The 27,724-nt window shown below is 48.8% G+C and overlaps 1 protein-coding gene across 2 annotated transcripts in view; it reads right to left on the reverse strand.

Moving 5' to 3' along the window:
* The window catches only part of LOC139263179 (C-type lectin domain family 18 member A-like), a 185,193-nt gene that overhangs the window by 111,421 nt on the left and 46,048 nt on the right, over window positions 1-27,724 (reverse strand). For both annotated transcript variants that reach the window (XM_070878855.1, XM_070878854.1), the window contains exons 5-9: window positions 27,217-27,338; window positions 26,003-26,110; window positions 25,176-25,268; window positions 13,182-13,288; window positions 12,149-12,278 (exon numbers count right to left, since the gene is read on the reverse strand). In XM_070878855.1, the coding sequence (XP_070734956.1) occupies window positions 12,149-12,278; window positions 13,182-13,288; window positions 25,176-25,268; window positions 26,003-26,110; window positions 27,217-27,338 (560 nt within the window). The remainder of the gene's footprint in view (window positions 1-12,148; window positions 12,279-13,181; window positions 13,289-25,175; window positions 25,269-26,002; window positions 26,111-27,216; window positions 27,339-27,724) is intronic.

Here is a 27,724-nt window from a genome sequence, read left to right on the forward strand (position 1 = left end):
GAGACCACCTGAAGCCAGCGAGCAGCCTACACATGGCCAGACACAGGTTCTACAACTACAGACGCTGTGTGGGCCAGAGCATACCCGACTTCGTGGCGGAACTTCGGAGGTTGGCTAGTTTATGTGAGTTCTCCGATGAACTGAGGAGAGAAATGCTCAGAGACTTTTTCATTGAAGGAATAGGCCACGCAGGCATATTCCAAAAGCTCATAGAGACCAAGAACCTGACCTTAGAGGCAGCAGCACTGGTTGCACAGACATTCTTGGTAGGGGAAGAAGAAACGAGGTTGATTTACAATGCAGGTACGACAACTAACGAAATAATGGAACAAGGAGTTCACAGCATTAGAAAAGCTGCTACCTCCACACACAGACATAACCGGCAGAACAGGCTTTCGACAGCAAGCAGTGGCAACAGAAGCTATCAAGGGCCATAGGAACGGCCGTTCACACCTCATCAACCCACAATGCGAGCAATCAACTACAAACTGAGAGAAGCTCAAGAGAGATCAGCCAGACGCAGCTCATTCTTTGCAAGCAGTCTGTGCTGGAGGTGTGGGGGTGGGCACTCGCCAAGGGAATGTCGATTTCAGCAGGCTGTTTGCAGGAACTGTGACTATACAGGGCATTTGGCCCGCATGTGCAAAAAAATGGCAGCTCGGCTGGTATACGAATCGGATGGGTCGGAAAGCGGACTAGAAGACAGTGGGGACAGTACCCGGGACACCGGTGTACAGCAGGTCAACACGATCAATGGCCGCTGCTCCTACAACAGGACGCCTCCTATAATGATGAAGGTCCTACTCAACAAGATATCTGTCAACATGGAGCTGGATACAGGAGCGAGTCAATCTCTCATGGGCGCTCAACAATTTGAACAACTGTGGCCGCATAAAAGAGACAGACCAAAACTCACAAAGGTCGACACCAAACTAAGAACCTATACCAAAGAAATCGTACCAGTCCTCGGTAGCACCATGCTCTCTGTCACACACAAAGGGACAGTGAACCGACTTCCCCTGTGGATTGTCCCCGGAGACCCCCCAGCACTGCTGGGAGAAGCTGGCTGGCAAAACTAAACTGGAAATGGGATGATGTCCATGCCATGTCATTAGAGGAACGGACCTCCTGCTCAACAGTTATAAAGCGATTTGAACATCTCTTTCAGCCAGGTGTGGGCACTTTCAAAGGGGCCAAAGTCAAAATCTACATCACACAGATGCTAGACCGGTCCATCACAAGGCCAGAGCTGTACCCTATGTGATGAGGGAAAAGATTGAACACGAACTAGACAGGCTTCTGCGGGAAGGCATTATATCACCTGTGGAATTTAGTGACTGGGCAAGTCCCATCGTCCCAGTCATGAAGCCTGATGAATCTGTGGGGACTACAAATCTACCATAGAGTCTCCCTACAGGACCAGTACCCGCTGCCCAGAGCGGAGGACCTATTTGCCACATTGGCTGGAGGTAAACTTTTCTTAAAATTAGACCTCACATCTGCGTATATGACGCAAGAATTGACCGAGGAATCCAAGCTACTCACCACCATCAACACACATCGAGGCCTTTTCATGTACAATCGATGCCCATTCGGCATCAGGTCGGCAGGTGCCATATTCCAGCGCAACATGGAGAGTCTGCTCAAGTCCATCCCGGGTACGATTGTATTTCAAGACGACATACTTATCACGGGCAGGGACACCGGCTCCCATCTCCGTAATTTGGACGAAGTACTAAAGCGGTTGGATCGGGTAGGCCTACGAGTCAAGAAATCCAAGTGCCTGTTTCTCGCACCCTATTGAATTTTTGGGCAGAAAGATTGCCGCTGATGGAATCCGCCCAACAGAGTCCAAAACAGAAGCAATTCGCCTGGCACCCAGGCCCCGGAATGTCTCAGAACTGCGCGCCTTTCTCGGGCTACTCAATTACTTTGGGAACTTTATGCAGAACTTAAGCACGCTGCTGGAGCCTCTCCACGTGCTACTCAGGAAGGGGTGCGATTGGTTTTGGGGGGTCGCCCAGGAATGCGCCTTCAATAAGGCACGCAACCTTCTATGTTCCAACAGTGTTTAGACTTTCTTTGATCCAGGTAAAAAGCTAGTTCTCACATGCGATGCATCAGTGTATGGGGTCAGGTGCGTTTTGCAACATGTCAATAGTGCGGGCAAATTACAACCCATAGCTTCTGCCTCCAGGTCACTTTCGCGGACGGAGCGAGGGTACGGAATGGTAGAGAAGGAGGCGCTCGCGTGCGTGTACGGTGTCAAAAAGATGCACCAATACCTTTTCGAGGCCAAGTTCGCGTTAGAAACCGACCACAAGCCCCTCACGTCCCTTCTATCCGAGAGCAAGGCAATAAACGCCAACGTCTCGGCGCAAATTCAACGGTGGGCACTCATGCTGGCGTCGTACAACTATACCATAAGGCACAGACCAGGCACAGACAACTGTGCCGACGCGCTCAGCAGGTTACCCCTGGCGACCACGGAAGGGTTTAATGAACAGGACTGTGAGATAGTCATGGCAATCAATGCCTTTGAGTTCACAGGTTCACCCATGACGGCTCGCCAAATCAGAGCCTGGACAGCCAGCGACCCCACGTTATCCTTAGTAAAAAGATGTGTCCTAACTGGTGACTAGACAGAGACTCGCGATGCCTGTCCCGAGGAATTAAAACCCTTTCACAGGCGCATGCATGAGCTAACACTACAAGCAGACTGCCTGATGTGGGGCAGCCGAGTAGTCATGCCTCTGCGAGGCAGAGAGGCATTTGTCCGGGAGCTCCACCGCGAGCACCCGGGGATCGTTCTCATGAAGGCCATAGCCAGATCCCACGTCTGGTGGCCTGGTATTGACGCGGACTTGGAGCTCTGCGTCTGAAGGTGCACCATTTATGCCCAACTCAGCAATGCCCCCAGGGAGGCTCCACTAAGCCCCTGGCCCTGGCCTATCAAACCGTGGTCGCGGGTGCATGTAGACTATGCGGGCCCATTCATGGGCAAAATATTCCTCGTAGTTGTAGATGCATTTTTAAAGTGGATCGAATGCACCATTTTAAACTCGAGCACAACCTCCACCACTGTGGAGAGCCTCGCAACCATGTTTGCAACGCACGGAATCCCTGACATATTAGTCAGTGACAATGGTCTGTGCTTCACCAGTGCAGAATTCCAAGACTTTATAATTGACCACGGCATAAATCACGTCAAGACGGCACCGTTCAAGCCGGCCTCCAACGGCCAGGCGGAGAGAGCAGTGCAAATCATTAAACAAGGCATGATTAAAATCCAAGGTCCCACGCTGCAGGGTCGCCTGTCGCGACTGCTGTTGGCATACAGATCTCGTCCACACTCACTGACTGGGATCCCCCCCGCACAACTATTGATGAAAAGGACTTTAAAAACAAGGCTCTCATTAATCCTCCCAGACATGCACAAAATCGTTGAGGCAAAGCGCCGTAAGCTGACTGAGTACCATGACAGAAATTCGAGGGGGAGATGGAATGAGATAGGGGACAAAGTGTCTGTATTAAACTATGGCAGGGGTCCCAAATGGCTTGCAGGGACAGTAACAGGCAAGGAAGGAAACAGGCTACTGGTAGTACAAATGGACAATGGCAAAACCTGCCGGAGGCATGTAGACCAAGTCAAAAGCAGATTTACCAACAGCACTGCGGAACCAGAGGCAGACTACAATGTGGAACTCGCACCACACCTGGTGGACAGACAGAGGGAACAACCTGAGGAAAGGGCAATCCCATCAGACAGCCCAGGCGAGTCAACAACAATCACAACAATCAAAACAGACAGCCCAGGCGAGATACCAGCAACCACACCCAAAGAAAAACAGACACCAAGGCAAACAACTGAACCACAACTCAGACGCTCCACGCGAGAGCGTAGACCACCTGAGAGACTGAACTTATAAAGACAATAAGATCTTGGGGGAGGGTGATGTCATGTATCTTACATTATTATATATAACTGTATCCTAACATGCTATACATGACTGTAATAAGATATGACCTGTAACCACCAGCATACCTTACCACCGGGGGTGCACTTGCAAGAGACAGGTTTATAAGCACAGGTCTCAGGCAAGTGCAGCATTCCAGAGCTGTGAAATAAAAGGTGCAGGTCCAGAGTGACCTTGACTTCACTACATGCCTCGTGTGAATCTGTACTGAGGGGACAGGACTTTACAGGGTGTTTTTGCCCGTGATACTTATGATTTCAGACCAATGTTGGCATAAAAATGTTTTTATTGAACATAACCTTGTTGCGCAGTGTCTCAGATAGCTGGACCATTATATACTGCTGATTCCTTAACATGAAAGGGTTAAATAAAACTTAACTTCAATCAACGTAAACTTTAACTGGCACCAAGGTGATGGGCACCATTGATGTCTAAGTTGCACACACACAGCAGTGTGTCAGCGTTGTCACTCACAGCAACGTTCTTTCAGGGAAATCGTTGTGTTATCAGCTCCTGATGTAAGAGTCTTGCAGCTATGTAGCCACCATGGTCCCTTTCCTGAAGTCTGGAGGGGGGCATGGGTATGGTTGCATAGCCTGCCTGATTGTCTCGCCCTAGGTCAGCGTCCAGCCCCTCGTCGTCCTCTTCCTCTGTCTCCTGAGGTGGAGCATCAGTCCCTTCTGGCAATTTTTGGCCCCTCCTGATAGCCAGATTGTGCAGCATGGAGCACATGACCACGAATTTACCTACTTGCTCAGGGTTGTTTTGTAGCTCCCCTCCTGAGTGGTCCAGACATCTGAAGCGCTGCTTAAGTACAGTTATTGGTATGTGGGCCACATTGCGTGTGTCTCTGTGGCTCTGGTTGTATCGCTTCTCAGCCTCGGTGTGGGTTTCACGCAGGGGGGTCATCAGCCAGGTGGCTAGGCCATATCAGTTATCACAAGCATCAAGCATTGTCCTTGTGGCTGACTCTTAAAGATGTCAGAGACAGCGCTCTCACGCAGGATGTGAGCCTCATCGAAGCTGCCCGGACATTTGGCATTCACTGCCATGATGATTTGGTTGTGGTCAACAACTAGTTGGACCTTCAGGGAGTGAAATCCTTTTCTGTTACGAAAAAGCTCCGGGTCCTGAGAAGGTGACCGCATGGTGATGTGAATGCACTGTTTAGCTCCCTGCACCCTGGGGAACTTAGCAATGCGGTAGAATGCTCCAGCCCTGTCAGTCTGAGCCTCCGTGGTCATGGGGAAGCTGATAAAGTCCATTCTTCTCGCGTATAGAGCCTCCGTGACCTGTCTAATAAAGCGATGGGTGGCATGGTGAAACAGAGAGCAAATCGCGACCGCAAAGGCCCGAAAGGAACCAGACGCATAGAAAGACAGTGCCGCGGTGATCTTGACCTCAACCAACACTAATGTCCTGATGGCAGGCTGCATATGTGGCCTGATGAGCTCACATATTTCATTGATCAACACCTTGTGGAAGCGCAGTCTCCGAAGGCAGGTGTGGTCAGACATGTCGAGGTAAGACCTCTTTTCCCTGTACGTGCGGGGTGTGTATGGTCTGGCCCTCCTCCTCATTCCTGCACGTCTTAAATTGGGGACATAATGATGTGCATCAGACATTGAGCCATCTGCACTCTGCAGCATTTGCGTATTAATCGATGCAGGCCGAGAAATGGCTGGCCCCATTGCAATGAAAGTATAATAGCGATTGATCAGAAGCAATATTTTCCTCACTAAAATACACCTAGAGTAACCCCCAATAGTCCAGAGTCTGAAAATATATCTGTTGAGATGGTCACTTCACCTGAGAAGAACTCCAGAGTCAATCCAAACTCTTCCGAAGTTGAAGCAGCCTTTTGAATGAAGCAACCTGTGATTTTAAAAATGGTACCCACACTGCTGGCTTTAGTTCAGAACAGTTCCACTTTTTCCGGGCGGTGTTTTGGGCGAGCGATATTGTGGGCGAGATTTGTGCGAGGTGGTGAAAGTGACAGTGGGTGATCTCCTGGGCGTTAGTTTCACCAAATGTGCTCTTTGCGACAAAAAAAAATGGGTGGGCAGTATTATTGAATCTCGGCGTTAATTCCGTGCAGAAAGTAATGTTGGGCGATATTATTTGCCCATTCTGATGATTCCGCCCCAAAAAGGTGGGCAGACGGTATTTTTTCCCCGCGTTACGCACATAGGGAAAGTAACGCTTGGCGCTAAGTTTCCGAAAAATGCCCGTCGGTTTCCATTTTGTGGCTAAATGGGCGATATACGGGCATTATACGTCATTTCAGCGGTAAAATGGACGTTAAATGGGCGTTAAGCACGCAAAAATCAAGGAAACTCTAGCCCCGTATCTCCACTGATGTTAATCCAGCTCCCTCACACTGTCACTCAGTAACCCCTCCCCCAGCACCCTGTGTTACTGACTGTATCTTTACTGATGTTAATCCAGCTCCCTCACACTGTCACTCAGTAACCCCTCCCCCAGCACCCTGTGTTACTGACTGTATCTCTCTGATGTTAATCCAGCTCCCTCACACTGTCACTCAATAACCCCTCCCCCAGCACCCTGTGTTACTGACTGTATCTCTACTGGAGAAGTACCAGCAGTGCTGCCTCTGTAAGATCCTGCAAATCCCATCATCATAGGCGGTCCCTCGAACGAGGATGACTTGCTTCCACGAGTTCACAGGTGTTTCGATGAAGGACCCGATGTTCCAGTCCTGACCTCCAATTGAGGGGGTGGAAGATGCCTGTGCGTGGATTTTTTTAACGTGTGATGACCGTTGCACACCAGCCACCACACGGGCTTGACAGAGTTAGGTCTTGGTCCAGTGGCAAGGATTAACCAGGACGACTGGAGACCTGCTCTGCTGCACGAACCCAGCGCGCACACATATTGCAGTGTGGGCTGGTCCGCGCTGCCCCTGGGCCCTCGGCTCTTCTGGGCCCCGTACCCTCAACTGTCGCACCTCCGCCACGATCTCTCGTCGTTCCTCCGGCATAAACATTCATCACATCTCACCACAAACACTCGCCACTCATCCGCCCCGACCTTCCCAATCCTCTGTACCTGGCCATGTTTCTGACCATGCTCCAAAACAGCGAACAGGGTTTTGATGACGTCACCCAGTCACCCATCTCAAACTCCTTGGAGCAGCTCTTTTACTTGCCGACCTGCGGAGCTGTTCTCTCACAGGTCGGAGGGTGGGGGGGCCACAATGTCCCAGGGCCCGCCGCTCCAGCTCTTTTATTTGCCGACCCGCGGAGCTGTTCTTTCGCAGGTCAGGGGGCCACGACCTTATGCCATGTATGGAACAACGTCAGGGTACTGATTTATTGACAAAATAAGACTATGCTTTTTAATAGCATGCTTGGGATCTTTTTCACCCTGCAAATCCACTGGGAGGATAGATGCACTAATGTCAGTGTTCTCGCTCAAGCCAACATCCCCAGTATCGAAGCACTGACCACACTCGATCAGCTCCGTTGGGCGGGCCACATCGTCCATGTTATATATGTCAACATGTAAATACCTTGTTTAACCACCAGAGGGCTCATCCCCTGGAGTCCCAAGGGATCATCCCCTGGAGTCCCAAGGGATCCCACAATCCCTTGGGAGGACCTGTACTTAAGGAGGCCTCACAGGCTGGAGAGGCACTCTGGAGACCTGTAATTAAGGACTACGGTCAAACATTACTTTGAGCTTACAGTATCTGGTCAGATTCTTTATCCAAGATATAACAACTGGTGACGAGATATAGATGCCGAACCCCACCGCAACAATGCAGAGAACTGTGGGCATCCTGGAGAAATTTTCGGAGGGAAATGATTGGGAAACCTTCGTGGAGCGACTCAACCAATACTTCGTGGCCAACGAGCTGGAAGGAGAAGTGAACGTTGCCAAACGAAGGGCGATCCTCCTCACCGTTTGCGGGGCACCAACGTATGGCCTCATGAAAAACCTGCTTGCTCCAGCGAAACCCACAGAGAAGTCATACGATGATTTGTGTACACTGGTCCGGGAGCATCTAAACCCGAAGGAAAGCGTTCTGATGGCGAGGTACCGGTTTTACACGTACAAGAAGTCTAAAGGCCAGGAAGTGGCGAACTACGTCGCCGAGCTAAGGCACCTTGCAGGACATTGCGAATTTGAAGGACACTTGGAGCACATGCTCAGGGACTTCTTTGTACTTGGTATCGGCCATGAAGTAATACTTTGCAAACTTTTGACTGTAGAGACCCCAACCTTGAGTAAAGCCATAGCGATAGCCCAGGCGTTCATCGCCACCAGTGACAATACCAAACAAATTTGTCAGCACACGAGTGCTGTTACAAGTACTGTGAACAAAGTAATGTTGTTTTCAAATCGTAATGTACAGGGCAGGTCACACATACCTGCAGCTGCACGTCCGCAGATGTCTCAGAGTCCACCATCAAGGATGATGAATACGAGGCCATTAACACCTTGTTGGCACTGCGGGGGTGATCATCGCTTCCATTCATGCCGCTTCAAAGGATACATTTGCAAGGGCTGTGGAACAATGGGACACCTCCAACGTATGTGCAGGCGAGCTGTAAACCCTGTTAATCCTGCAAACCACCATGTTGCAGAGGACAGATCCACGGTGGATCATGACGAATCAGAGCCTCAGACTGAGGAAGCAGAGGTATATGGGGTGCACATATTTACCACAAAGTTTCCCCCGATAATGCTGAAGGTTGAATTAAATGGACTCCCGGTGTCAATGGAGCCAGTCCATAATGAGCAAAAAGACTTTCGATAAATTGTGGTGCAGCAAGGTCTCAATGTCAGTCCTGACTCCCATTCGTACTAAACTGAGAACGTGCATCAACACGCACAAAGGACTCTTCATTTACAACAGATTCCCGTTTGGGATTCGATCAGCTGCGGCGATATTCCAGAGGAATATGGAAAGCTTGCTGAAGTCAGTCCCGCACACCATGGTCTTCCAGGACGACATCTTGGTTACAGGTCGGGACACCGTCGAGCACCTACAGAACTTGGAGGAGGTTCTTAGTCGGCTTAATCGTGTGGGGCTCAGGTTAAAACACTCGAAGTGCATTTTCCTGGCACTTGAAGTGGAGTTCCTGGGGAGAAGAATCGCGGCGGACGGCATCAGGCTCACCGATTCGAAGATGGAGGCAATCAAGAACGCACCGAGACTACAGAACGTGACGGAGCTGCTGTTGTTTCTAGGACTCCTGAACTAATTTGGTAACTTCTTACCGGGTCTTAACACACTGTTAGAACCACTGCACTCTTTACTGTGCAAAGGAGATGAATGGGTATGGGGTAAAAGCCAAGAAAATGCTGTTGAGAAAGCTAGGAAACTGTTATGCTCAAAGAAATTGCTTGTGTTGTACAATCCATGTAAGCATTTGGTACTAGCATGTGATGCGTTGTCATACGGTGTCGGGTGTGTATTGCAACAAGCTGATAAATCTGGGAAATTGCAACCGGTTGCTTACGCATCCAGAAGTCTGTCTAAGGCTGAGAGAGCCTACAGCATGATCGAAAAAAAAGCGTTAGCGTGTGTTTATGGGGTAAAGAAAATGCATCAATATCTGTTTGGGCTCAAATTTGAATTGGATACCGACCATATGCCTCTTATATCCCTATTTTCTGAAAGGGGATAAATACGAATGCATCGGCCCGCATTCAGAGATGGGTGCTCACGTTGTCGCATACAACTACACCATCCGCCACAGGCCAGGCACAGAAAACTGTGCCGATGCTCTCAGTAGGCTGCCATTGCCCAGCATTGGGGTGGAGATGGCACAGCCTGCAGATTTAGTTATGGTAATGGAGGCATTCGAGAATGAGCAATCACCTGATACCGCCCGATAGATTAGAACCTGGACGAACCAGGACCCCTTACTGTCCTTAGTAAAAAAACTGTGTGCTCCACGGGAATTGGTCTCGTGTCCCGTTAGAGACGCAGGAAGAGATAAAGCCGTACCAGCGGCGCAGAGATGAAATGTCCATCCAGGCAGACTGCCTCCTGTGGGGTAATCGGGTAGGGATGCCAAAAAAGGGCAGAGACACTTTCACACTTTCATTAGTGACCTCCACAGTACCCACCCAAGCATTGTAATGATGAAAGCGATAGCCAGATCCAACATGTGGTGGCCCGGTATCGATGCAGACTTATAGAGTCCTGCGTGCACAAATGTAACACGTTCACAGTTAAGCAATGCACCCAGGGAGGTGCCACTAAGTTTATGGTCTTGGCCCTCCAAACCATGGTCCAGGGTCCATGTCGACTATGCAGGCCCATTCTTGGGAAAAATGTTCCTTGTGGTCATAGATGCGTACTCCAAATGGATTGAATGTGAGATAATGTCAGCAAGCACGTCTGCTGCCACCATTGAAAGCCTGCGGGCCATGTTTGCCACGCATGGCCTGCCTGATGTCCTTGTGAGTGACAATGGGCCGTGCTTCACCAGTGCCGAGTTCAAAGAGTTCATGACCTGCAAAGAGATCAAACATGTCACATCTGCCCCCTTTAAACCAGCGTCCAATGGTCAGGCAGAGCGAGCAGTGCAAATAATCAAGCAGAGCTTGAAGAGGGTAACTGAAGGCTCACTGCAGACTCGCCTAACCCGAGTCCTGCTTAGTTACAGCACTATACCCCACTCACTCACGGGGTTCCCCCCACTGAACTGCTCATGAAAAGGACACTTAAGACAAGGCTCTCATTAGTCCACCCTGATCTACACGAACAGGTAGAGAGCAGGCGGCTTCAATAGAATACATATCATGATTGCGCAAATGTGTCATGCGAAATCGAGATTAATGATCCTGTATTTGTGTTGAACTATGGACAAGGTCCCAAGTGGCTTCCCGGCACTGTCATGGCCAAAGAGGGGAGTAGGGTGTTTCTGGTCAAACTTTCAAATGGACTCACCTACAGGAAACACTTGGACCAAACCAAACTCACATTCACGGACTATCCAGAACAACCCACAATAGACTCTACCTATTTTGACCCCCAACACACACACAAGTGGCAATGGACTCAACATTTGACCACGAAGCAGAACCCATCACCTGCAGCAGCCCACAGGACTCACCACATCCAGCAAGGCCAGCTACGCAGCAACCCAGCGAGGGCCCAACAAACGACTCACCAAAACCAGCTTTTGCACCGAGACGATCAAGCAGGGAAAGTAAGGCCCCAGATCGCCTCACATTGTAAATAGTTACACTATTGACTTTGGGCAGTAGTGTTGTTATATATGTAAATGTGTAAATACCTTGTTTAACCACCAGAGGGCTCATCCCCTGGAGTCCCAAGGGATCCCACAATCCCTTGGGAGCACCTGTACATAATGAGATCTCACAGGCTGGAGAGGCACTCTGGAGACCTGTAATAAAGGACTACGGTCACACGTTACTTTGAGCTTACAGTATCTGGTCAGATTCTTTATTTAAGATATAACAGTCTGCATGCCAGACACGAGACTCCCTAAGCAAGAGCTCTACTCGGAACTCCTACACGGCAAGTGAGCCCCAGGTGGGCAGAGGAAACGCTTCAAGAACACCCTCAAAGCCTCCTTGATAAAATGCAACATCCCCACCAACACCTGGGCATCCCTGGCCCAGGACCGCCAAAGTAGAGGAAGAGCATCCGGCCGGGCGCTGAGCAGCTCGAGTCTCGTCGCCGATAGCATGCAAAATCCAAGCACAGACAGCAGAAACAGCGTGTGGTAAACCAGGTTCCCCACCCATCCTTTCCTTCAACCACTGTCTGCCCCACCTGTTCGAGACTGTAATTCCCTCATTGGACTGTACAGCCACCTGAGAACTCACTTTTAGAGTGGAAGCAAGTCTTCCTCGACTTTGAGGGACTGCCTATGATGGTTTTTACTGATGTTAATCCAGCTCCCTCACACTGTCACTCAGTAACCCCTCCCCCAGCTCCCCGTGTTACTGACTATATCCCTACTGATGTTAATCCAGCTCCCTCACACTCTCACTCAGTAACCCCTCCCCCCAGTGCCCTGCGTTACTGACTGTATCTTTACTGATGTTAAAAAAAGCTCCCTCACACTGGGGAGTAGAGTGATTGTAACACACTGAGAGGAGACGGGAGCTGGCACAGAGACAACCAATGGACAGGAGTAATGTGGATAAACCCAACAGCTCACCAATCCAGAAGTTGCGTGTTTCGAAGTCTGGGTCGGTAACCTCATTCGTGTTCTCCAGCTGATTGAGGTAAAAGGCCAGGATATCCTGCACCTTCTGACTTTTAACTTGTGCTAAAATCCCACCTCGCTCCTAAAGGGAAACATGAGAACAATGATGAAGCAGGAAAGCCCTGCAAACGTGTCACAGCAAAGAGGGAGCAGGTGCAAGGCAGACCTGGCCCCTTGTTGGTGATATTAAACGGTGTTAATTAAAGTACATTTTTTAAAAGCATTTCTGAGTTGTAACCAATGTGGGTTGGAGACAGAGTGAGGGCTCATTCCCTTCACATGCAATGCGTGTTAAGTCTCAGCAAAAATATTTTTTATTTATATATTGGCTCTGCAAGGAGAGTGAGAGTAACAGTCACGCTGAACTGCTCCATCAGGGGCACTGCCTGATACAGCATGGTTTGATACAGAGTGAAGCTACCACTACATGCCCTCAAACAATCCCAGGACAGGTACAGCACGGGTTAGATACAGAGTGAAGCTCCCTCGACACTGTCCCATCAAACATTCCCAGGACAGGTACAGCACGAGTTAGATACAGAGTAAAGCTTCCTCTACACTGTCCCTTCAAACAATCCCAGGACAGGTACAGCACGGGTTAGATACAGAGTAAAGCTCCCTCGACACTGTCCCATCAAACACTCCCAGGGCAGGTACAGCACGGGTTAGATACAGAGTAAAGCTCCCTCTACACTGTCCCTTCAAACAATCCCAGGGCAGGTACAGCACGGGTTAGATACAGAGTAAAGCTCCCTCTACACTGTCCCTTCAAACAATCCCAGGGCAGGTACAGCACGGGTTAGATACAGAGTAAAGCTCCCTCTACACTGTACCACTACCAGGGCAGGTACAGCATGGGTTAGATATAGAGTAAAGCTCCCTCTACACTGCTCTATCAAACACTCCCAGGGCAGGGACAGTATGGGTGGGTTAGATACAGAGTATCTTCGAAACAAGTCTTGACTGGTTTATTCAGCCTTTTTACCTGACATTTATTCTTGGCTCCGTAATACGTGTCCGCTTCCGGGGAGACCATGAAGCATTCTCCATCAATCCGGATATTGCAGGTATGGAACGGAAACTCCAGCTTTTCTGGGAAGGAAAAGCCAGAAATGAATTAAGAATTCAAAGTAAAATTTTGCAGAGCTGTGGGGAAAGAGCAAGCACGGTGGGCTGAATGGCCTCATTCTCTGCTGTACCATTGTATGGTATGATCAGGTATCATGGATTCCCACAGAACATTCTGGGGTGAAAATTCTATCACACACAGGACAGGTCCGAGAGACTTGTGTAAAATGGATTGTAATGGGATGCATCCTAAGATGCTGAGGGAAGTAAAGGTGGAAATTGCGGAGGTATTGGCCATAATCTTCCAATCCTCCTTGGATACGGGGCTGGGGCCAGAGGACTGGAAAATTGCAAATGTTATACTTTTGTTCAAAAAAAGAGTGTAAGGATAAACCCAGCAACTATTGGCCAGTCAGGTTAACCTTGGTAGTGGGGAAACTTTTAGAAATGATAATCTAGGACAAAATTAACAGACACTTGGACAAGTGTGGATTAATTAAGGAAAGCCAGCATGGATTTGTTAAAAGCAAATTGTGTTTAACTAACTTGATTGAGCTTTTTGATGAGGTAACAGAGAGGGCTGATGAGGGCAATGGGGTTGATGTGATGTACATAGATTTCCAAAAAGCATTATCAAAGTGCCATATAATAAGCTTGCCAGCAAAGTTGAAGCTCATGGAATAAAAAGGACAGTGGCAGCATGGATACGAAATTGGTTAAGTGACAGGAAACAGAGAGTAGTGGTGAACGGTTGTTTATCGGACTGGAGGAGGGTATACATAGTGTTCCCCAGGGGTCGGTACTAGGACCACTGCTTTTCTTGATATATATTAATGACTTGGACTTGGTGTACAAGGCACAATTTCAACATGTGCAGATAACTTGGAACTGTAGTAAACAGTGAGAAGGATAGTGATAGACTTCAAGAGAATATAGTCATCTCATAGGCAGTCCCTGGGAATCGAGGAAGACTTGCTTCCACTCTAAAAATGAGTCCTTAGGTGGCTGAACAGTCCAATACAAGAGCCATAGACTCTGTCACAGGTGGGACAGATAGTTGTTGAGGGAAGGGGTGGGTGGGACTGGTTTGCTGCATGCTCTTTCCGCTGCTTGCGCTTGATTTCTGCATGTTCTCGGCAATGAGACTCGAGGTGCTCAGCGCCCTCCCGAATGCACTTCCTCCACCTCGGGCGGTCTTTAGCCAGGGACTCCCAGGTGTCAGTGGGGATGTTGCACTTTATCACGGAGGCTTTGAGGGTGTCCTTGAAACGTTTCCTCTGCCCACCTTTGGATCGTTTGCCGTGAAGGAGTTCTGAGTAGAGCGCTTGCTTTGGGAGTCTCGTATCTGGCATATGAACAATGTGACCTGCCCAGCGGAGCTGATCAAGTGTGGTCAGTGCTTCAATGCTGGGGATGTTGGCCTGGTCGAGGACGCTAATGTTGGTGCGTCTGTCCTCCCAGGGGATTTGCAGGATCTTGCGGAGACATCGTTGGTGGTATTTCTCCAATGACTTGAGGTGTCTACTGCACATGGTCCATGTCTCTGAGCCATACAGGAGGCTGGGTATTACTACAGCCCTGTAGACCATGAGCTTGGTGGCAGATTTGAGGGCCTGGTGTTCAGGCGGCCGAAGATTGCACTGGCGCATTGGAGGTGGTGTTGAATCTCGTCGTCAATGTCTGCTCTTGTTGATAAGAGGCTCCCGAGTTATGAGAAATGGTCCACGTTGTCCAGGGCCGCGCCGTGGATCTTGATGACTGGGGGGGCAGTGCTGTGCGGCAGGGACAGGCTGGTGGAGGATCTTTGTCTTACGGATGTTTAGCGTAAGGCCCATGCTTTCGTACACCTCAGTAAATACGTTGACTATGTCCTGGAGTTCAGCCTCTGTATGTCCTGGAGTTCAGTCTCTGTATGTGCGCAGATGCAGGCGTCGTCCGCGTACTCTAGCTCGACGACAGAGGTTGGGGTGGTCTTGGACCTGGCCTGGAGACAATGAAGGTTGAACAGGTACCCACTGGTTCTGCAGTTTAGTTCCACTCCAGCGGGGAGCTTGTTGACTGTGAGGTGGAGCATGGCAGCGAGGAAGATTGACAAGAGGTTGGGGCGATGACGCAGCCCTATTTGACCCCGGTCCGGACGTGGATTGGGTCTATAATGGATCCGTTGGTAAGGATCACGGCCTGCATGTCGTTGTGGAGCAGGCAGAGGAGGGTGACGAATTTTTGGAGGCATCCGAAACGAAGGAGCTCGCTCCATAGACCCTCGCGGTTGACAGTGTCAAAGACTTTTGTAAGGTCGAAGAAGGCCATGTATAAGGGCTGGCGCTGCTCCCTGCATTTTTCTTGCAGCTGTCACGCTGTAAAAATCATGTCCGTTGTGCCCCGTGGGGGATGAAATCCGCACTGACTCCGGGAGGAGCTCCTCAGCCACAGGGAGAAGACGATTGAGGAGGACTCTAGCGACGACTTTCCCAGTGGCTGATTACAGGGAGATTCCTCTGTAGTTGCCGCAGTCGGACCTGTCCCCTTTTTTAAAGATGGGCACGATCACTGCATCTCTGAGATCTCTCGGCATGCTCTCCTCTCTCCAGATGAGAGAGATGAGATCATGTATTCATGCCAACAGTGCCTCTCCGCCATACTTCAGTGCCTCAGTGGGGATTCCATCCGCTCCCGTAGCCTTATTGTTCTTAAGCTGTCTTATGACTTTTCCTACCTCGTGCAGTGTTGGGGTTTTACTGAGGTGGTGGCGGGTAGCATGCTGCGGGATAGAGTCGAGAACACTCGAGTCAAAGGCAGAGTCTCAATTGAGGAGATCTTCGAAGTGCTCCTTTCAGTGGGCCCTGACTGCCTCGGTGTCCTTGATGAGTGTTTCCCCGTTCTTGGCCAGCAGCGGAGTGGGGCCTTGGGTGTCTGGCCCGTAGGTGGCCTTGACTGCGATGAAGAATCCTCGCACATCATGGCTGTCGGCCAGCTGCTGTATCTCCTGTGCTTTCTCCATCCACCTTCTTTAGGTCCCGGGTTTTTTTTGGACCTCAGCCTTAAGCTGTCTGTAATGCTGTCTTGCTGCTCCCGAGTTGGGTTGTTGTTTAAGGCTCAGAGATGCCCTGCGCTTGCGATCTATTAGCTCTTGGATCCCTGGTCATTCTCATCAAACCAGTCCTGGTGTTTCCTGGTTGAGTGACCGAGCGTCTCTTCACAGGCACTGGTTATGGAGGCATGGAGGGCAGACCAAGCGCTGTGGGCATTCTGTGTCTCGGGCTCATCAAGGCACGCCAGGTTAGCTGTGAAGCACTGACTGTATAGGGCTCTCTTAGCTGGGTCTTTGAGTGCCCCGGCATTGACTTTTTTGCAGCACTGCTTCTGCTGCCCCCTCTGCTTTGGGGCTATGTTGATGGACATAGACAGGCTGGTGGAATGGGCATGTGACAGATGAAATTTAATGCCGAAAAATGCCAAGTGATACATTTTGATAAGAAGAATGAGGAGAGGCAATATAAACTAAAGGGTACAATCCTAAAGAGGGAACAGAGAGACCTGGGATATATGTGCACAAATCATTGAAGAACATAAGAAATAGGAGCAAGAATAGGCCATTTGGCCCCTCGAGCTTGCTTTATCATTTAATAAAATCATGGCTGGTCTGATCATGGACTCAGCTCCACTTCCCTGCCTGCTCCCCATAACCCTTTTCTCCCTTATCACTCAAAAATCTGTCTATCTCCGCCTTAAATATATTCAATGACCCAGCCTCCACAGCTCTCTGGGGCAGAGAATTCTACAGATTTACAACCCTCTGAGAGAAGAAATTCCTCCTCATCTCAGTTTTAAATGGGTGGCCCCTTATTCTAAGACTATGTCCCCTAGTTTTGTTTCCCTATGAGTAGAAATATCCTCTGAGACTACCTTGTCAAGCCTCATTATCTTTTAGTTTCAATAAGATCACCTCTCATTTTTCTGAACTCCAATGAGTATAGGCCCAACCTACTCAACCTAAGTCAACCTCCTCATCTCCGGAATCAACCTAGTGAACCTTCTCTGAACAGCCTCCAATGCAAGTAAATCCTTCCTTAAATACAGAGACCAAAACTGTACGCAGTACTCCAGGTGTGGCCTCACCAATACCCTGTACAGTTATAGCAGGACTTCGCTGCTTTTATACTCTATCCCCCTTGCAATAAAGGCCAACATTCCATTTGCCTTTCTGATTACTTTCTGTATCTGCATGCTAACTTTTTGTGTTTCATGCACAAGGTTGTTATATATGTATACTTGTATTTACCCTGCACAGCCACCAGAGGGCTCATCCCCTGGAGTCCCAAGGGATCTCATAATCCCTTGGGAGCACAAGTATTTTAGGAGACTTCACAGGTTGGAGAGGCACTCTGGAGATCTGCAATAAAAGACTAAGGTCACACTTTACTTTGAGCTCACAGTGTTCAGTCTGACTCTTTCTCCATACACAACAAAGGTGGCAGGGCAGGTTGAGAAAGCGGTTAAAAAGCTTACAAGATCCTGGGCTTCATAAATAGAGACATAGAGTACAAAAGCAAGGAAGTTATGGTGAATCTTTGTAAAACACTGGTTCGGCCTCAACTAGATTATTGTGGCCAACTCTGGGCACCGCACTTTAGGAAGGATGTGAAGGCCTTGGAGAGGGTGCAGAAAAGATTTACAAGAATGGTTCCAGGGATGAGGGACTTCAGTTATGTGGACAGACCAGAGAAGCTGGGGTTGTTCTCCTTAGAGCAGAGAAGGTTGAGAGGAAATTTGATAGAGGTGTTCAAAATCATGAGGGGTCTAGACAGAGTAGATCGAGAGAAACTGTTCCCATTGGCGGAAGGGTCGAGAATCAGAGGACACAGATTTAAGGTGATTGGCAGAAGAACCAAAGACAACATGAGAAAAAACCTTTTTACGCAGCGAGTGGTTAGGGTCTGGAATGCACTGTCTGAAAGGGTGGGGAGGCAGATTCAATTGTGGCTTTCAAAAGAGAATTGGATTAGTTCCTGAAGAAAAAAAATTTGCAGGGCTACGTGGAAAGGGTTGGAGAGTGGGACTAGCTGAAGTGCTCTTGCAGAGAGCCGGCACGGGCTCGACGGGCCCAATGGCCTCCTTCTGTGCTCTAATCATTCTATGATTCTAATTGCTACCAGGAAATATTACTTAAAGATAAGTCATAAATTGGGAACTATTTCTTAACTGCCTCCAATGTATGGTTCCTAGATCCAAATAACCTCCACTTTAACTCCTGTTCAGTTAAATTTTCACTTTCTCAAATGGATTGACAGTTCACATTACCCACTAATAAGACAAACTGGTGGCTCTTTCAAAGAGCCAGCACAGGTACGATTGGCTGAACAGCCTCCTTATATGTCATGTGCTGAATGTCCTCCTTCGTGCGCTCGATCATTGGCACTCGTGCTTTCAGCCGTCTAGGCCCTAAACTCTGGAATTCTCTCCCTAAACTTCTGCACATCTCTACTTCTCTTCCTGTAAGACGCTCCTTAAAACGCACCTCTTTGACCGCACTTTTGGTCACCTGTCCTAAAACCTCTTTATGTGTCTCCGTGTCACATTTTGTCCCATAAGTGCCTTGGGATGTTTTACTGCGGTGAAGGCACTATATAAATACAAGTTGTTGTTGTCTGCTGTATAATTCTATGATACCCCAATTGAAAAAGTTGCAGTCAATCATTTACCAATCAGTTACAAATTAAAATTGTCTGAAACAATTCGCACGGTCAGTCAACAGAGCGGAAAACAGATTGCGAACAGAAAGCTATGTAATATTCAGGGTACAGGGTAGATTGTACCATCGCCTGCCACTAGATGGAGCCTCAGTGTCGCCATCGCTCCCCGAGACTCGAATGGCAACAGTTTGGTACTGCAACAAAACAGCACGATAGTTAGGGGAATATGTTGGGAATTTACCAGATTGAATGGAAACTACACTCCTTTGACCCCAGAAATACAGGAAGCTTCCTTTTGTTGAGTATTCGATAGAGTATGTCTGGAATTACAACAACAACTTTTATTTAAGTAGTCCCCTGGTCCTGATGGCTTGCAACCTACCCTCTTAAAATAAATGGATGCAGAGATAGTGGATGCATTGGTTGTAATCTACCAAAATTCCCTGGATTCTGGGGAGGTCCCAGTGAATTGGAAAACCGCAAATGTAACACGCCTTTTTAAAAAAGGAGGCAGACAAAAAGCAGGAAACTATAGACCAGTTAGCCTAATATCTGTGGTTGGGAAAATGCTGGAGTCCATTATTAAGGAAGCAGTAGCAGGACATTTGGAAAAGCATAATTCAATCAAACAGAGTCAGCATGGTTTTATGAAAGGGAAATCATGTTTGACAAATTTGCTGGAGTTCTTTGAGGATGCAACGAGCAGGGTGAATAAGGGGGAACCAGTGGATGTGGTGTATTTGGATTTCCAGAAGGTATTCGATAAGGTGCCACATAAAAGGTTACTGCACAATATAAAAGTTTACGGGGTTGTGAGTAATATATTAGCATGGATGGAAGATTGGCTAACTAACAGAAAACAGAGAGTTGGGATAAATGGGACATTTTCCGGTTGGAAAACAGTAACTATTGGGGTGCCGCAAGGATCGGTGCTGGAGCCTCAACTATTTACAATCTATATTTATGACTTGGATGAAGGGACATAATGTAATGTAGCCAAGTTTGCTGATGATACAAAGATGGGTAGGAAATCAAATTGTGAGGAGGACACAAAAAATCTGCAAAATGATATAGACAGGCTAAGTGAATGGGCAAAAATTTGGCAGATGGAGTATAATGTGAGAAAATGTGAGGTTGTCCCCTTTGGCAGAAAAATAGAACAGCAAATTATTATTTAAATGGAGAAAAATTGCAAAGTGCTGCAGTACAGAGGGATCTGGGGGCCCTTGTGTATGAATCACAAAAAGTTAGTATGCAGGAACAGCAAGTAATCAGAAAGGCAACTGGAATGTTGGCCTTTATTGCAAGGGGGATGGAGTATAAAAGCAAAGAAGTCCTGCTACAATCGTACATGGTATTGGTGAGGCCACACCTAGAGTAATGCGTCCAGATCCACGGCGGGGCCCTGGACAACGTGGACCACTTCCCATATCTCGGGAGCCTCCTATCAACAAGAGCAGGCATTGATGATGTGATCCAACACCGCTTCCAGTGCGCAAGTGCAGCCTTTGGCCGCCTGAGGAAAAGAGTGTTTGAAGATCAGGCCCTCAAAACTGTCACCAAGCTCATGGTCTACAGGGCCATTGTAATACCCGCCCTTCTTTATGGCTCAGAGACGTGGACCATGTACGGTAGACACCTCAAGTCGCTGGAAAAATACCACCAGCGATGTCTCCGCAAGATCCTGCAAATCCCCTGGGAATACAGACGCACAAACATCAGCGTCCTCATCCAGGCCAACATCCCCAGAATTGAAGCACTGACCACGCTTGATCAGCTCCGCTGGGCAGGCCACATAGTCCGCATGCCAGACACGAGACTCCCAAAGCAAGCGCTCTACTCGGAACTCGTCCACGGCAAACGAGCCAAAGGCGGGCAGAGGAAATGTACAAGGACACCCTCAAAGCCTCCCTGATAAAGTGCGACATCCCCACTGACACCTGGGAGTCCCTGGCCATAGACCGCCCTAAGTGGAGGAAGTGCATTCGGGAGGGCGCTGAGCTCCTCGAGTATCATCGCCGAGAGCATGCAGAAATCAAGCGCAGGCAGCGGAAGGAGCGGGCGGCAAACCTGTCCCACCCACCCTTTCCCTCAACGACTATCTGTCCCACCTGTGACAGAGACTGTGGTTCTCGTATTGGACTGTACAGCCACCTAAGAACTCATGCTAAGAGTGGAAGCAAGTCTTCCTCGATTCCGAGGGACTGCCTATGATGATGACTACATCCAGTTTTGGTCTCCGTATTTAAGGAAGGATATACTTGCATTGGAGGCTGTTCAGAGAAGGTTCATTAGGTTGATTCCGTATATGAGGGGGTTGACTTATGAAGATAGGTTGAGCAGGTTGGGCCTATTGGAGTTCAGAGGAATGAGAGGTGATCTTATCGCAACATATAAGATAATGAGGGGGCTCGACAAGCTGGATGCAGAGAGGATATTTCCACTCATAGGGGAAACTAAAACTAGGGGACTTTGGGCCCGAAATTGGTGAAAGCCAAGGCCCGCCCCAAGTGCCACCCAAAGGACCGCTGAGATCCTGACGGTACATAGGGGCCAAGTTTCGGCATGAGTTGCTCCTGTTTTTTTGGAGCAACTGATTTAGAATGGGGCATCTTAGAAATTGCAATTCCCTGCATTTAGTTTGCTCCAGTTCTAGTCAGTTAGAACAGTTTCAGTTTGGAACAGATTTTTTTTTTTAAAAGGGGGCGTGTCCGGCCACTTACGCCCGTTTTGAAAGTTTAGGCAGTGAAAACTTACTCCAAACTAACTTAGAATAGAGTAAGTGTAGATTTTTGTACGCTCAGAAAAACCTTGCCAACACTTAGAAAATCAGGCGTAGGTTACAAATCAGGCATAGGGAAAGGGAAGTTTACAAACATTAAACACTTCAGTTTTACAAATAAAGAGCCATCATCAATAATAAATGATAAATATCAATAAATCAACCAATAAATCAATCAAAAAAAATGAATAAAATTTTTTAAAAATCAATAAATAAAAAATGTTCTACTCACCGACTGCAGCACCGGGAGCCCTCCAACAGTGTGCTGGGACAGGGCCCCCCAGTGCGTCTCTCTCTCTCTGTCTGTGTGTCTCTCTCTCAATCTCTGTCTGTCAGTGTCAGTGTGTCTCTCTCTGTCCGTCAGTGTCTATGTGTTTCTGACAGTGAGGGGAGGGGGGGGGGGGGGAAGAGGAGGAGGGGGGAGAGGAGAGGGAGGGGTGGGGAGAGAGAGGGAGAGGAGAGGGGGGAGAGGAGAGGGAGGGGGGGGAGAGGAGGGGGGAGAGGAGAGAGAGGGAGGAGTGGGAGGGGGGAGAAAGGAGAGAAAGGGAGAGAGGGAGGGAGGGAGGTGGGGAGAGGGGAGGGAGGGAAGGGGGAGAGGTGAAGGAGGGAGGGAGGGAGGGGGAGAGGAGAGGGAGTAGGCTGAACAGGCCCAGCTGACGTGAAGAAGTTGGGCCCAAGACTTGGCCAGGGGAAGCCGGAGCTGGGGGGGTGGGGTGGCATCGTCGGAGCGGAAGCTGAGGGGGGTCGTCGGAGCGGAAGCTGAGGGGGGGGGGGATCGGAGTGGGAGCTGTGGGGGGGTTGGAGCAGGAGCTGGGGGCGGAGTGGAGCGGGAGCTGGGGGGGGAGCGAAGTGCGAGCTGGGGGGGGGGGGCAGTTGGACCGGGAACTGGGGGTATCCGGGGGGGGGGGGAGCGGAGCGGGAGCTGGCGGGAGGGGGAGCAGAGCAGGAGTTGGGGGGGGGGGACGGGGGTCAGAGCGGGAGCTGGGGGGGTTGAGAGAGCCAGCCGGAGCAGGAGCTGGATGAGGGAGGTGCAGCCTGATCCTCGCAGCCCCGGTGAGGCCATTCGGCCAGGGCTAGGGACGGCGTGCTTCGGGCCCCTCCCACACAGTTTCCGGCGCCTGGAGCTACTGCACATGCGCGCCTGCACAAGGACTGCACAAGGACCTGCAGGGAGCCGGAGAATCTGCAGGTATTTTTTAGGCGCACTTTCGGGCGTGAAAAACGGGCATCCAGGTCGGGGCCGCGTCTACTTGGGCCCATAAGGTGGAAGTTTCATGAAAAAATCTGGGAAAGACCGCCCGGCGGCAAAAATGGGCCTTGCATGCCGATTCTGGGTGGCAGCGGGCGGTAGCTCCCATTCTCAGCAGCAAATGCGATCCTCGGCAAAATACCGCCAAGGGTTGAGTCGGGCCCAGGGTAGGGGGAACTGATAAAATAAAAATGTTTCAAAACGTGAAGAAAATACACCAGAAATCCTTCAGGGGACCCCATCCATGTGAATCCCTGCCAAAGAAATAAAGTGCTCTCACCTTTTTTTGCAGGTCTTCATACTCAGCATTCAGGTAATTCCTGCCTCCACACAGCGGTCTTTTCCCCTGCTGGAGGGAGGACCGCCCCGACCAAACTGGGGACACAGCAGGCGGAGGACTCGTCTGCGCGTTGCACGCCAGCGCACACCAGCGGATTGTACCCAGCGGTCTTCTCTCCGCGCCAGCAGGAGGACTCCACCAAACTCGCTCGCAGGGGAGACCGCCCAGAAATCAGGGAGGCCGCCGAGAAAACCCGGCGGCAGCAGATGATAAGTCCAACAATTTCGGCCCCATAGTCTCAGAATAAGGGGCCACCCATTGAAAACTGAGATGAGGAGGAATTTCTTCTCTCAGAGGGTTGTAAATCTGTGGAATTCTCTGCCCCAGAGAGCTGTGGAGGCTGGGTCATTGAATATATTTAAGGTGGAGATAGACAGATTTTTGAGCGATAAGGGAATAAAGGGTTATGGGGCGCGGACAGGGAAATGGCACTGAACCCAAGATCAGATCAGTCATGATCTTATTAAATGGTGGGGCAGGCTCGTGGGGTTTCGATTTCTTATGTTCTTATTATCATTGGGAGTTTTCCTCGCCTCATGTCTGGGTCTATTGTAGACTAATTGATAGAGATTGATTGCCAACAATCGTTGTACCGTGCGACGAGCAGGATGGAAGACGGACTGGATGGACCAATGACAACAGGTCCAATCATGAGTTCAGTCTTCCCCTAATTTAGATTTTTAAGTCCCGTCATCCATTTAACTTCATCCTTGCAGGATAACACACACTTCCATTGAATGAGTGCAATGAGCAGTATAAAGGGCTGAGGCTTGTGGATAATCAGCTCAAAGTCAGGAGCTATAATCAGTGTGATGAGCAGGAGATTTTCGAGTCCTGGGAACGTAAGCAGGTGCCTTTCTGCAGACCTTGGCTGCCTCATGTTGACAACACCCTATGAATGTAGCGATGACTGACTGTGTTATATATGTAAACTTGTATTTACTCTGTACAGCCACCAGAGGGCTCATTCCCTTGAGTCCCAAGGGATCCCATAATCTCTTGGAAGCACAGTTATTTAAGGGGACTTCACAGATGGAGAGGCACTTTGGAGAACTGCAATAAAAGACTAAGGTCACACTTTACTTTGAGCTCACAGTGTTCAGTCTGACTCTTTCTCCATACACAACAGACTGGTCGGTTGATTTTTATTTTAAGTCAGAGAAGTGGAGAAATCCTTTTGGGACCCAACCCTAACTTCTAAGCCTAATCGTAACACCTAACCTAAACCCCGCATCCTAACCCTTAAACCATACCATAACTCTAACTTCTAAGCCTAACCTTAACTTCTAACCTAACCTTAGCCCTAACCATAATCGATAAACCTAACTTTAAGTCTAATCTTAACTCTTAACCTTAGCCCCTAATCCTACTCCTAAACCTAATCTTAACTCCTAACCTTAACCCCAACGCTAACCCATAAACTAACCTTAAACCTTAATCCTAGCCCTAAGCCTAACCTTAACTCTAAATCCTGAACCTAAGCCCAACCTTAACTCTTAACCCTGACCCTAACCCTAACCCGAGTCTAACCATAGCCCTATCCTATAGCCTAACCTTAACTCTTAACCCTAACCCTAATCGTAACCCTACCCCATAGCCCAACCTTAACTCTTAACCCTAACCCTAATCCGAACCCGAGCCTAACCATAGCCCCTAAACCCAAGCCTAACCTTAACTCTTAATCATAACCTCTAATCTTAACCCGAGTTTTGAGTAGGTGTGAGATGCTAAAGGTGAACCTGTCTGTGGACACTTGTTGACTGACAAGTGTTTGTCACTCATAAGCCACTCTGCAACTATCACTGCTCCTTCACCCTGCACCTCAATGTGAACCTGTTGCTACTCACCCCCACAGAAAGCACCACCAAATCCCACGTCACACATGCAGGAGCACTCTTCAGCTCTGTACCTCCCGTGAATGCACTGCATACTGCACCTGACTAGGAGAAAATACAAGCATCATCACAAACAGAGACATGCGTAATATCCCAACGACCCAATCTGTTCCTGTTCACTTATGGTACAGAACCCAAACCAGTGTAGAATTCCAATAGACCAAACTCCTTCCCAATGAATCTTATTATTCAGAATTCCAATCAATAGACTAAACCTCCCTATTCATCTCCATCGTGGCTCAGTGGGTAGCGCTCTTGTCTCTGAGTCAGAAAATCGTGGGTTCAAGTCTCGCCCCAGAGATATGAGCAAAAAATCTAGGCTGACACGCCCAGTGCAGGGCTGAGGGAATGCTGCACTGTCGGAGGTGCTGCCTTTCAGATGAGATGTTAGTTAAACCGGGGCCATGTCTACACTCTCAGTTGGACATAAAAGTTCCCACAACACTTTTCAAAGAAGAACTGGAGAGTTTTCCCTGGTGTCCTGGCCAATATTTATCCCACAACCAGCATCACAAAAACGGATGATCTGGTTATTATTATGTTGCTGTTCGTGGGGCCTTGCTATGCGCAAATTGGCTGCTGCGGATCCAACATTACAACAATGACTACACTTTTAAAAAAGCACTTCAGTGGCTGTAAAGCGCTTTGCGACATCCTGAGGTCATGAAAGACACTATAGAAATACAAGTCTGTCTTTTTTAAAGGCAGAACAAAAGCCGTCAGATGCTCCACAGTGCGAGGGGGTGAATGGGTCAGTCTTCCTCCTTCCTTGTACATACCTTGGCAATATCTTCCAGTGAATCCTGGTAAGCACTCACATCGACACGAGCTCACGTTCAGCTGGCCTCTATTACCGCAGCTCATCCGACACGGGTTCCTGGGGATCTCTGGAAGAAAAGAAAGATTTGCATTTATATAGCGCCTTTCACAACTTCAGGATGTCCCAAAGAGCTTTACAGCTAATAAAGTACTTCTGAAGCGTAGACACTGTTGTAATGTAGGAAACACTTTAACCAATTTGCACAAAGCTCCCACAAACAGCAATGTGATAATGACCAGATTATCTGTTTTAGTGATGTTGGTTGCATGATAAATATTGGCCAGGACACCAGGGAGAACTCCCCTGCTCTTCTTCAAATAGTGTCATGGGATCTTTTACATCCACCTGAAAAGGTAGACAGGCCTTGATTTAACATCTCATTCGAAAAACAGCACCTCTGACAGTGCAGCACTCCCTCAGCACTGCACTAGAGCGACAGCCTGCTCAAGTCTCTGGAGTGAGGCTTGAACCCACAACCTTCTGACTCAGAGGCAAGAGTGCTACCCACTGAGCCACAGCTGACACTTAAGACAGGTAAGAAAAGAGATTGCAAAAAAGGCCTGAGAGATGAAGTAAAAACTCTCGGACAGATCTTTCTCTGGTGTTATGCTGGGAACTGGAGGGTGTTGGGGGGAGGAAAATAGAGCCGATAGAGGAAGACTAAATCTGAGGAGCGTTGCGTGAAGACTTTAAGTTTAAGGAGTGATAGATGAAGACTTTAACTGAGGAGTGCTGAGTGAAGGCTAGCCTGTTGATGACAATAAGGAGCAAACTCTTAAGTGCGTTTGTGTGACAATCTTCTGTCTGGGATTTTAACCCAGCTAAAATAAACAGGTTAGTGCCTGTACCGTTCTAGTTGTACATTTACCCTGAGCCCCCTTTAAGGAAAAGTCTTGCCAAGATACCTTATTACAAACCTCTGATTGGCATAATCACGATTTTTAACGTCCCTTCACTAATTTCTCCAAATATTTGGAATATATTGGCTTAAATATTGAGCTATGAAGACATCATTCAGGTAACCAGGAAGAGATATTGAACCTGGCTCAGACAAATAGTCTGTAATAGTGACAGGCTTGTAACGATAGAGCTTATCCCAATCTGAGGCTTGCAATAGCAGAACCTGTGGACAGCAGTATATAACAGGTTAACTGTGTCACTGCAAGTACTCACCGCACAGCCCCCCATGGTGGTCCCAGGATTTAAAGCAGCCCGACATGCGGGATGTGCAGAGAGAGCATGAAGCACCTTCCTTATAAGGAATGATTGTTCTTCCATTGATTTCCCAGTTTCCACTGAAAAACAAACGACACATGAGATGGACTCCAGACTATTGCACCACCCCAATGCTAATTTGAAACTGGGACACTGAGTGGGGCTGCAGTAGATGCACTGGGGAACTAGCTTGCACCTGTATTGCATTGGTCCTATTTGTATGGTGGTAACACTGGCTGCATTGCACCTTTATGCATGGTGGGAACTGGTAATGTATGCACCTGCGAGTGTGCTCACAGGTTTGTAGAGTTGCTGCAGTATCAGATGTGTTGGTGTAGTGGTAATGTTACCAGTGATCCGATCAACCTGGATTAATGATCTGAAGCTCAAATCCCAGCTTGGGCTGAATTTAGCACGTGGTGCCCACCGGTACGCTTGCGGCTTTCTGCGAGAGGTGGGCACCAGA

This window comes from Pristiophorus japonicus, chromosome 4 (assembly GCF_044704955.1).
Source record: "Pristiophorus japonicus isolate sPriJap1 chromosome 4, sPriJap1.hap1, whole genome shotgun sequence".
Classification (NCBI taxonomy): Eukaryota; Metazoa; Chordata; class Chondrichthyes; family Pristiophoridae; genus Pristiophorus; species Pristiophorus japonicus.